The sequence below is a fragment of the Echinops telfairi genome, unplaced genomic scaffold (assembly GCF_000313985.2).
Source record: "Echinops telfairi isolate 266 unplaced genomic scaffold, ASM31398v2 ScPeMD7_5592;HRSCAF=6446, whole genome shotgun sequence".
Lineage (NCBI taxonomy): Eukaryota > Metazoa > Chordata > Mammalia > Afrosoricida > Tenrecidae > Echinops > Echinops telfairi.
The window spans coordinates 7,500,085-7,511,115 of record NW_022109491.1 but is presented as its reverse complement, the minus strand read 5'-3'; the positions used below and the strand labels follow the sequence as shown (position 1 = coordinate 7,511,115).

The following is an 11,031-nucleotide window of genomic DNA, read 5'->3' as shown; positions in this document are numbered from 1 at the left end:
AAGAAAAAAAAGAAACTTGCAAAGGAGCTCGGCGTGTGGGGCTGTGAGTGGAAGTCAACTGACAACACCAACTCCATGTGTGCACAACTCTAAGTAAGAGACGGGGCGTCCGTGGCCAGACCCATCCCCCAGGCTCCTTGATGGCTACTCCCACTGGAGTCCCCAGGACACTAGGAAGCAGCCTAATGTCCCTTGATTCCAAGGAACTCTGAAAATGATCCCATGCCCAGAGTGATTGAAGTTCACCACGCAGCGAGGGCGGAGGAGTGGTCCGGCCGGGTGTGGAGCTGTTTTCTCTCCGTGTTGCGAGGCGCAGAGGCTCTGTCATCCGATGTATTTGATGACGACACTAACGCTGTAACAGAAGACTGATTCGAACACCTCGACAGCGAAAAGAAGTCTAGTAAAACTCTAACCGTCATACCTTGACACACTTTTTAATGGGGCATCACGTTAATTAACCGACCCTCACACAGTGGTGAGGATTTGCACCGTGCTCAGACATGAAACAGTTCATTCATCTCGCAGGTCTTTGTTGGACGTCTTCCATCTGCCAGGCACTGCAGCTGTGACAGTTTTATGCAAAGGCAGGAGTGGTCATTGCAGTGGGAGAGACGAAGGTAATCGTTCTAGTAACGGTGTGAACTCAGTGTGCAGGTGAGCCAGCACTCCTGAGGACAGGGTTCACTGGGCATTAAGAGCACAGATTGGGGGCTTTCTTGGCCACCAAGGAAGGCTTCCATCAGAGAGAACCGAAATCCTGGGTTGATTAAAGTTCCCCGAGCAAAACGGAAGGAGGAGTGGTCGGAGCCATGGCAGTAGCAGGCACAAGGCCCATCGGAGGTGTGGAGGTAGCATGATCTGCTGCAGCCACCAAACGCCCTCCCTGGGGGCAGAGCCCAGAGCACACAGCGGAGCATGGACCTAATGACATAGAGGCCTTCCCAGGAGCCCAGCCACCCATACTCTGGTTAAGACTTAGTCCCCGTGCGTCCCAGTGGGAGTAGGGGTGGCGCACAGTGAAGGCGGCACAATCGGATTCATCTTTTGTAGCGATCATTCTGGAAACCCTTGGAAAGGGCAATCAGGAACCCAGGTATGGGTATGAGGAAATGGTTTAAAAGCTTCTGCAGTCGACCAGCAAGAAGTGACGGGGCTGGAGCCTGGGTAGGACGGTGGGCGGAGATGGCAAGAAGCAGTGAGGTGTGGGTGACAGGGCCTGAGGGGCTCTACCTGACGTGGCCGTGAGGGGGGACGACACCGTCACCAACCGAACCAGCTTCTCCAATGAGTCTTTTTATTTCTTCTCTTTCAAACAGGGTAACTTCTTCCAAAACATTGGTTCCATCACCCTGTTTGCTGTTTTTGGCACAGCGATTTCTGCATTTGTCGTAGGAGGGGGAATTTATTTTCTGGGTCAGGTAAGAAAAACAACTTTGAATAACTTCAGCAATCCTGCGTTGCCCACCTACTGGTGGGAGGCTGGCTGGGGACCCCCATAGGGCCTGAGCTGCATTTTCGGGATAAAATGCCCTCCTGGGAGGCAATCCAGACTCCCTGGAGACACAGTAAAGACAGGTGATGTGGGTTCTCCGGCTCCCGCAGAACTGTGGTGTCTGGAATTGACTGAATCTCCTCCCATATCCAAAAAATACCTTACCTTCACTGAAAACCAATGGTATTGAAAGTGTTGGAATAGCTAGAAATCAAATGTGTATCATCAGGCTTCTCGAACTAGAACATCACTTGTCAGGTTAACAAATCAGGATTAAATGTGGCTTTTTTTTTCTTTTTGGTAATATTTTCATTAAAATGTATGTTCTTAGTGCTTCTCGGCCTTTTGGTGAAGATCAAGTGTAGTAAAATGTTTGTTCCTAATCAAAGGAGACTCTGAATCTGTCCACCCGGTGCTAGGCGGGCCGCCTGTGTGATTGTATTCTGAGGTTTCTGCTGTCCCTAAGCCACTTCCCCGCACCATCCACAGCCGCCCAGCGCGTGGACTCAGTGAGGTTGAACTCACTGTAACCAAATGTGCCTGAAGGGGCTCCAGCCCTTTGTTCTGCATTAGGCCTGGCAGTTCAGCTGCACCATCCGGCACAGAAGATTTACTGACTAGGAGGTTCTGGCATCTGGGTAACCGGCAGGTTTTTCTTATGTGTGCCAGGCCTGGGGTTGTATCCCTTGAAGCCCGTTCCATGTGTTTGTCGCCTTTATTGCCGCCTCGATGGCTGCAAAAGAAACTGGCCTCTTCATTGCTCGGCTCCTTGTATCAAATATGAGTAAATGTTAGAGAAGAAACAGCAGCTAATTGGGCTTAAACATGTAGCATTCTTTCCCCCTCCTTTTGACAGATGATGATGATGAAATGCAGGTTTAAACTCAAGCCTGGGGACTTTATTTTTCAGTTGGTCTGGGGACTGAAGATTAATGTCCTTATTAGTTTGTAATAAGGCACTAATGGACATTTTAATATTCTTGGCTGTTCTCTAAGAAGTTTTGTTTTGTTTTTTAATGTGCATGTTCGTGTGTTTTATTTTACAGGCCGATGTAATCTCTAAGCTCAACATGACTGACAGGTAAAGTCTTCATAATCATGTGCTTGATTCCCAGACTGGGGCATTTCCTCTGTACTGCCTCTTGGGGTGGGGGTGGAGGGAGGGTGTGGGGAGAATCATACTTCTCTGTTCTCTTGATACCTATCGATCTCTCTGTGTCTGTCTGCTGGGACAGTGCTGGGTTGTAAGGCCCAGGGCTCAGCCCCTGGGTCTTTCCTTGGGCCAGCCAGAGCCTTAGTCTCTGGCAGCCCCTTGGAAACTAGACTCTTAGCACCCTTTCCCGAAGAGATGGATGGGCCTCTGACAATCCCATTTCTGTTTTCCCAAGGACATACATTTTGGAGCTTGTGCTGGGAGATTGTTTTGACATATGAATAAATTGGCAAAGTCAGATTCCTGCTCCTAGGAGCTGGAAGTAAAGCCAGAGGCAGCCGAGCATGTCTGGGCCCAGTCTGTGGGGAAAAGAGACCCCCCCAGCCCCATGGAGGGTAGAAGGCACCCCGGCATCCTGGCGTCGTCCAGGAGCAGGTGGTTGGCGACACAGCACATGCTTGATCTGTTCCATGAGATTGAGTTGAGCCCACATGGAGATGTTCAGGGCTCGCGGAACTAGGAATTAATTGCCTTGGACGAGGAGAGAGTGAGCCGGCTAGCATTTCTCTGTCCCTGTGCAGGCCTGCCTTCCCTGATAGATGGCGATTGTTCACGGATGGACAGGCTGCACCAGAGAAATAGGCCTGGGTCACCAGCCCACCGTCGGCTCAGTTCAATCTCACCCACAGTGTCAGTGAGCGGACACTGCACATAGAGAAGGACACCTTATTTTGTAGCTTCTTCAGCTGTGCTTTATCACCGCAGTGTCTGACCTTACTGTTCTCCATAGTTAGACCAAGTGATGCAGGGTACAGAATTTCCCTTGCCTTTTCTCTGCCCCCAGTTTTGCGTTTGGCTCCCTGATATCTGCTGTCGATCCTGTGGCTACAATTGCGATTTTCAACGCCCTTCACGTGGACCCAGTGCTCAACATGCTGGTTTTTGGGGAGAGCATTCTCAATGATGCCGTGTCCATTGTCCTGACCAAGTGAGTGTGGGGTCTCAAACAAAGGGGCAAATACTTCCCAGCAGATAAAGCATACAGTCGCTTGTCCTCTCTCTGCATGTTAGTCTGCGTGTTAGTCTGGGGTGACTAGAGAAACAAATTCATGGACACTTATATATGTACAAGAAAGAGCTTTATAAAATAACAATTTTGTATTGAGAAAACATCCCAACCCAGTCCAGATCAAGTCGGTGAGTCTGATATTAGCCCATATGTCTGATACTAGTCCATAAATTCCTCTTTAGACTCACGCAGCACATGCAATGATGCCGACCGCAGGATGATCACAGGCCAGTGCGTGGAAAGTCTCGTGGGTCCAGTAGTGGTGGAAGCATCTCAGGGCTGGCACAGGTCTCCACCAGCTCTCTGAGTGACCCAATAGGAGGAAAGGGAAGGCAGAGAGTGGGTCTGGCCTCCCGTGAGTTATTTACCTCCAAAGGAAGTCATCGGGCTGCGACCTGATTGACAGGCTAGACTCCACCCCTCTGCTCAAATTGACAGAGTATGTACCTGCCACTGTCTGTGATCTTCTGTCCTGCCAAGTAATGACCTGCCCCAGCAATGCTGTCAGGGACCAGGGCTGATTAGGAGAGCAGAGGCTACCTTGAGAGATGTCCCTTGTTGCGGTGGTTTCTGGGCCCGGCTTCTCACTGGCACCCCCATTCCCAGGCCCCTCCCTGAGAGCCTCTGGTGCATGGTCTAGGGGAGCCCCAGGAAGGGGTGTTTTTCCTAAGCTCCTCAGAAGCTGGGGCAGCAGCAACCGGTTCAGGGGTCGGAGTTTGGTCAGACAGATGGTGGGCGTGCTCAGCTGCTGACCCAGAAGTTGGAGGTTCTAGCCCACCCAGAGGTGTCGCAGAAGAAAGGCCTGGTGCTCGGCTCCTGGGAAACCCACCACTGAACACCCCTGGAGCACAGCCCTCCTCTTACACGCACGAGGCCGCCAGGAGTTGGAATCCATGGGAAACGCTGTTGCAGCCAAAAGTGATAGTCACCCCACCCCCACCCCCACCCAGCGCCTGGCTCTGGCCTCTGCCTCTGGTCTCACAGCTGCACCGTACAGAGTGGGTGTAAACTGGTGTCCCTGCCTTAAGATCCATTAGTGTGGACCTTCTCAGGAAACAGTGAACCTTCAGGATCAGAGATTCGCTTCCTTTTCCGACCATCACCTGACCATTTGATGACTCATCTGTAATGGCAAAGATCCTCTCAAGGGTGGTTATCTGGTACTCTGTTTGCACTGCTTGCTGCCCTGTGTGGGCAGCCAACCCAGACAGCCGTGCCAACAAACGAAGACAGCAATGACAGCCAAAGTCGTTGGGGCACGGAGCCCTGGGTGGGGTCTGAGAGGTGGGCTCCGGCATGGGGGCTTCTGCTGGAGAACCGCATTTCCACAATTGCTCTCTTGCTCGATGCCGCTGTGATGCCTCTGTTCTGGGATCCCTGCTGAGCACACACACCCTGCGGGAGCTGGTGTCCTCCTCAAAGCTGGACTGCAGGACACACAGCCGTTTTCGGGCCAATGGCCCCAGCTTTGGAGTCATTCTGACCTGAGTCCAGTGCTGTCTCACAGCTGTGTGGCCCTGGGCCAGCTCCTCGGCAGGAATGGAAATGTGGGTTCTCCTCTCCGAGGATTAGAATTGACTCAGGCATTGTCCAGGATGACACTGTATGAAAAGCCCCCAGCAGCAGTCAACTGGACACCCTGTCCTCGTCTGCGGTGGCCTCCCAGGTTCTGTTTACCCTGGTGGCCTTTTGTCAACCCTACCCTTGTGGCCAGAGCCTATCCAATGTTGCTGCGTTTCCAGAGGTGCTCGGCAGTTGTGCAGACCAGGGTGGGGGCAACCCCCCCCCCCCTCCAGCAAGGCCAGAAGCAGCAACCTGATGGTTCCCAAAGCAACCAGGGACAACACGCACAGAAACGGCGTTTGTTGTCCTGAAAGGAATGCGTGATTTCTGCACGTACAATTTAGAAAACAAACTTAGAAGCAAATGAAACAGGAATTAAAAATCACACTACCCAGAGATCATCCATTACCAGATGGCATATGTGTACAGAGAATCTATTTAAATGCACGTGTGGTTAAAGCAGACGTATGCTTCAGCCCTGGTAGGGCAGTGGTGAATTACTGGGAAGTTAACCCAAAGGTCTGTGGTTTGAACCCACCTGTGGCTCCTGGGGAGGAAAGGACTGGCGGTCTGCTTCCTTAAAGGCTGCTGCTGTTGCTGCTGCTGCTGCTGCCGTTAGGTGCTGACTCCTAGCCAATCCTGTGTACAGATCTCGCGCGCCAGGCAACACAGGAGGCCGCAAAGTCTGTCTGGGCCTTCCTTTCCCATCATAGGAAATCACAGGTCTGCACTTTCGATTCCTCAACAAACATGCTTCATCTCTTAAATCTCTACCTATGTTCAGCTCAGAACAGGGTACAGAATAAGAATATGTACACACATAACATGCCAACACAGGGATCTCTCCGGAGGCCTTCTGTTTTTTCAATGCATATAACCCTAAAGGGAAATAACTGAGAAACTTCCAAATAAAGGGATCAGGCTTACAGCCGAAGGTTACATTAGGCTGCTCGGAGTCAGAATCAGCTCCATGGATGACCCCCCCCCCCCACCTCACCCACACATCTCATAGAGCAGACTGTAACTTTTCTGCTGAACGGAATTGATAAAATACTCGTTGGTGGCACCACTTTGCCGTTGATGTTTCCCTCTCCGTGGATTGACTTAATCAGCTGCCCATCATTGGCTTTGCCCTTTCTCTGGGCTTCACTGAGAAGCGAACGTGCCCACCGGTGCGTGTCCACCCTCCCGAAGCCTCACGGCTGGTCTCGCTGAAGACCGTGCTCAAGGCTGCTTCCCGTTCTGCTTTTCTCTTGCATCTTGCCTTCTGGCGCCACATAGCGAGCATTTGTGATGAAGGATTTTGGGGGTGACATCGTGAGCTATTTTTAAACATTAAGCGTGAAATTCGGCTGCTTTGTCTTGAGTTATTTAAAGAAAAAAAATCTGTGTGAGGTAGGATCCTTTCTACATTTTCCAGGTCTCCTTTGCTACAAAAAGAGGCTAGAGATTAGGAGATAGCTTCCAGTGAATATGGAGGAGTCCTTGCCAGTAGCCACAGGTTCTTAGTGAAGACCAGGCCCCGCTCCCGTCACTGATGCTGCTGGAAGCAACCCTGAGCCCCAGCCTGGCCTCCTGAACGCTCCGTGGGCCACACCTCTCTGCTGCCATCAGGCCATCAACATTTGGGCCCGCTGTGTGCCAGACTTCGGAGACCTGGTGGTGCTGTAGGCAAAGCGTCCAGCTGCTGACCACCAGCTCCATAGTTCCAATCCACCAGCTGCTCCGAGGGAGAAAGGTGTGGCTTTCTACGCTTGTCAACAGCTGTCATCTCGGACCCCTTCCCCAGGAGCAGTTCCAGCTCGTCCTGTGGGGTCTTGTGAGTCAGAAGTGACTTGTGCGTGTGGTGTGCCAGACACTGCTGGGGGTGGGAGTAGGGGGTGGGCAGGGCATGGACTCAGCCCTAAGTGGATTTGAGCGGGGACTGAGGCTGGAGAAAGACGCCGATTGAGAAGTGAGCAAGAGCTGGGCACCCTACTCTTAGGAAGAAAAGCCCAAGTTCAAGTGGATTTTCCAGAGACCCTTGTCCTAAGTCTTAAACACGGGGAGAGAAATCACCTGATGAGGGAGGCCATCAGCCTGAAGCCATCAGGGTGTCCAGAGGCTTGGTGGCTACATAGCTGATTACAGAGCAAAGAAAACGAAGAGCATTTGTGACAGGATCATGATTAGCAGCAGATTCATCTACTGTTGCTGATGCAAAACACAGGATTGGTCTGGGGCCCTCTAACCAAGGTGGTGGGGTACCATGAGATCATAGTACCCCAATTGCTATCAAGGGCATACCCAGTCAAGTCCCCGAAGGTGAGCGTGCCCCTACCTGGGCTGGCCAGGGGGGTCCCAGAGATCTGCTTTCAGTTAGACTCGGCCTGCGGAGAAAGCTTTCCACACTGCCCGCTTAAAGGTCAGAGTGAACTCAGTGGAGACTGATTTTATGTTAAGGCTCAAAAAGGAGTGAGTGAGGCGTTCCTACTGTGAACCCTGGCCTTCCAAAAATGTAGTGCTGGCACGCAGACTCTGAAGGACAAGAGGACAGTTCCCAGACTCCCAGACTAGTCGGCCCCTGAGCTGGGCCTTGAGGGGTCGGTGGGGGGTGGGGGGAGTGTGAACCTGCTCCCTTTCGCCTTGAGCAGCAGAGAAGGAGCCCTGGGAGGGGCTGTCGTCAGCTCTCCTTGGTTAGAAGGTCAAACCGGGCATGGTTTTGAGAGAGACTTCATAGAGTTGTTTCCCCCTTTGGCAGCCGGGTCTGAGTGCACCATTCCGTGTGTCATGTTTTCACCGTCCCAAGCGGCAGGCAGCTCCCCGTCCTGTGTCTTCATCCACTTGCGGAAGCCTTTGCCGCTTAGATTTGTTCCTGTGACCATTGATCGGCACCGTAAGAGCTGTGATGGGAGCCTTTTGTTCTTCTCATGAGTCCCTAAGCAGCAAACGTGACCCACGAGGGGAAAAAGGTGGGAAAATGACACAGACCGGGCACAGGCTGGATTCTGCTTTCACTTATTGGAGTGTTAGACCACTAGCGCCAGCCCGGCCCTGGGCCCGCATTCCTGTGTGCTAAGGTGATCTCGTCCAGTAAAAGAAAGCACTTTTCCCTAAGTTGGAATGCTGACTGCCAGCATTCCTCATGTCCCAGGGCTAGAGGAGGAGGTTTGTTCTGTGCAGGACTTCTCAGGACCGTGATGACGATGCTGTGCTGAGTCTCCATGCAGAGCTGCTGTGACAGCGCTCCCTGCGGCTGGCCTAGCCTCCCTGCTCTCAGGACACTCCTGTTCAAACTGCTCACTACTGATTGCCCATGACGCCCCTGTTGGCCCAGCACAAAGGTCTCTGTGTAGCGGCACTGCAAGGGCAAAGTGGACAGCAGTATTCAAGCACTGGGTCTCAGGAGCCCCTCTAAGAGGGGGGTTGGCCTGTGTAAAGGGGTCCAGCAGGCGTTTCTGAGGAAGTGGCATTGACTCTGAGCTCTGAGGAAAAGGTGAGGGAATGTTTTAGGGTACAGAGAGGGTATCTGGCAGGGTTGGGGACGGAACTGGAAAATGCAGCTCCTTCTAACATATCTGCCCCAGTTTGTTGCTGGAACAAAACCTGGAAGCTTTCCTAGCCAGAGCAGGGGAGAGGCTCGCTCTTAAGGCCAACCCCACTGAGACACGCCCGCACTTACAGTAGGAACGCACCGGCGCTTCCTTGCACGCCATGGCCTCCAGCCGCTGGCTGTAAAGATGGCCGAAAGAGGCCCTGTGCCATCCTGTTCTGTTTCCCATCCATTCTGCTGCCCAGAAGTCTAAAGGCACTGTTGAGTTGGCTCACAGCTTCTCTTATAGAATGGGGTGTGTGTGGTGGGCGGGGAGGTTCCTCCAGTTCAGTGTTTCCCACCCTATTTTCTTACTCTTACAGGAGGACTAACCTGTTGGTTGGCATGGCATCCCTTCCGATTCACAGAGATCCCATAGGCAGAGTGGAACTGCCCCAACGGGGTTTCTGAGGCTGTAATCTTTCTGGAAGCAGGCTGCCTCATCTTTCGCCCACAGAGCTGCTGGCGGGTTTGAACCACTGACCTCTTGTTCGTGGCAGAGCACTAAACCACGGCACTACCAAGACTGTTTCTAGGAAGCCTAAATGTGTGTCCGGAGAGAGCTCAGGGACCGGAGGGAGCAACATGGTGGGACTTGGATAAGAGGATATTTAATGAGCACAGCCCCTGATGTGAACGGTGTGTTGGTTTTCCCTTTGAGGATAAAACCAGCCGCTGAACGTACTGGCACCTGACCTTTTAAAGGTGTTCTGCATTCATGAACAGGAAGTTCTTTCCATCTTCTGCCTCCCTGGGTCACCCTTAGCCGGGGTCCCAGCTCCCTCCTCTCCAGGTAGACCTGGACCTCAGGCCGTAGCGCCATTTCAGGTTTTCTCTCAGGTGTCCGCCACGGAGCACACACACGGACTCCCCAGGGCCAGCGGAGGAAAGGCCTGCTCATCACCTTGGTTCATCAGAAGGCCGCTGCTCCCTGCCTGCTTCTCTAGCTGTGTCCCACCACTGTCTCTGCTGCGACTCCCTCCCCCCACCCCACCCCCACTTCTGTCCCGTGTCCTTGAAGGGCTCCGGAGTGCACCCCATGCGCGGGGCCCTGCCTGCTCTCCTCTGCCCTCTACCTGGGCACCGGTCCTCATTTCATCGCCTGGGTCACTCCGCCTTGTCGTGAGCAGAAACCGAGCCCCTAGCCCATCAGAACGCTTCATGGCTCTTTCAGCTTGAGGGAGAGCCAGTGTTTGTACAGCCCTTTGCCCTCCACCCAGTGGCCATCAGTGCTTGCCTTGTTAGGTACTCAAATGAGGCTCCAGAGCGTTCTTTGAGGGCAGGCATGGAGTGCCCGTCTCTGAGCCGGCAAATAGGAATGGCGGTGGCTGAACGCAGTCGGTGGGCAATTACTTGTGGGCCGGCACGACGAATGAATGAACACACTCACAGGAAATGGTCTCAATCTCTACATAACTTTCTGTCAATGACGTTATAACTCCTGTGTCTCTTTGAATTCCTAGCACAGCTGAAGGCTTAACCAGGAAAAACATGTCAGATGTCAGCGGGTGGCAGACGTTTTTACAAGCCCTGGGCTACTTCCTCAAAATGTTCTTCGGCTCAGCAGCTCTCGGCACTCTCACAGGCTTAATTTCCGCATTAATATCCTTTCCATGTGATAAAACCACCAGGACACAGGCCTGGCGGCGTAGATGGTCCTTGGCCCCGTGCTCCACTCGCTGCCTTCTCCTGTCCCCGGACCGGCTGACTCTGGTCAGGCGCTTTCCTCAGGGGGAGTGGCACGCTCGGTTTTGGCGTTGGAACACATTGATGGAAACTCAGTTTCTTCGTTTAATGTGAAAGACTCTCCCAGGCTTTAACCGTGTGCGCCTTGTTGGCTGTCAGCCGTGATTCTGAGGGGCTCTCAGTCCCCAGACCGAGAACCTCAGTCATCAACGGCCACAGCAGCCCTTCCCGTTCAGTCTGAAAATTGGAAGTTAGTTTTCTCTGAAAATGTCAATTTGAGAAAATGGTGATCACACCAAAGTGGGTATCTGGCAGGGCTGGAGAAAGAACTTTGGAAATGGTAGCTCCTTCCAACTAACTTGCCCGAGTTTGTTGCTGGAACAAAACCTGGAAACTTTCCCAGCCAGAGCAGGGGAGAACTCCCTCTTAAGGCCAGCCCCACCGAGAGGCACCCGCACTTCCAATAGGAACTGGGAGCCGCCACCTGGCCCCCC

At 52.8% G+C, this 11,031-nt stretch overlaps 1 protein-coding gene across 3 annotated transcripts in view; it reads left to right on the top strand.

Annotated features, from left to right (window-relative positions):
* The window catches only part of SLC9A8 (solute carrier family 9 member A8), a 63,226-nt gene that overhangs the window by 34,698 nt on the left and 17,497 nt on the right, over positions 1 to 11,031 (top strand). For all 3 annotated transcript variants that reach the window (XM_045295147.1, XM_045295148.1, XM_045295146.1), the window contains exons 6-9: positions 1,320 to 1,421; positions 2,542 to 2,576; positions 3,493 to 3,636; positions 10,315 to 10,453. In XM_045295147.1, the coding sequence (XP_045151082.1) occupies positions 1,320 to 1,421; positions 2,542 to 2,576; positions 3,493 to 3,636; positions 10,315 to 10,453 (420 nt within the window). The remainder of the gene's footprint in view (positions 1 to 1,319; positions 1,422 to 2,541; positions 2,577 to 3,492; positions 3,637 to 10,314; positions 10,454 to 11,031) is intronic.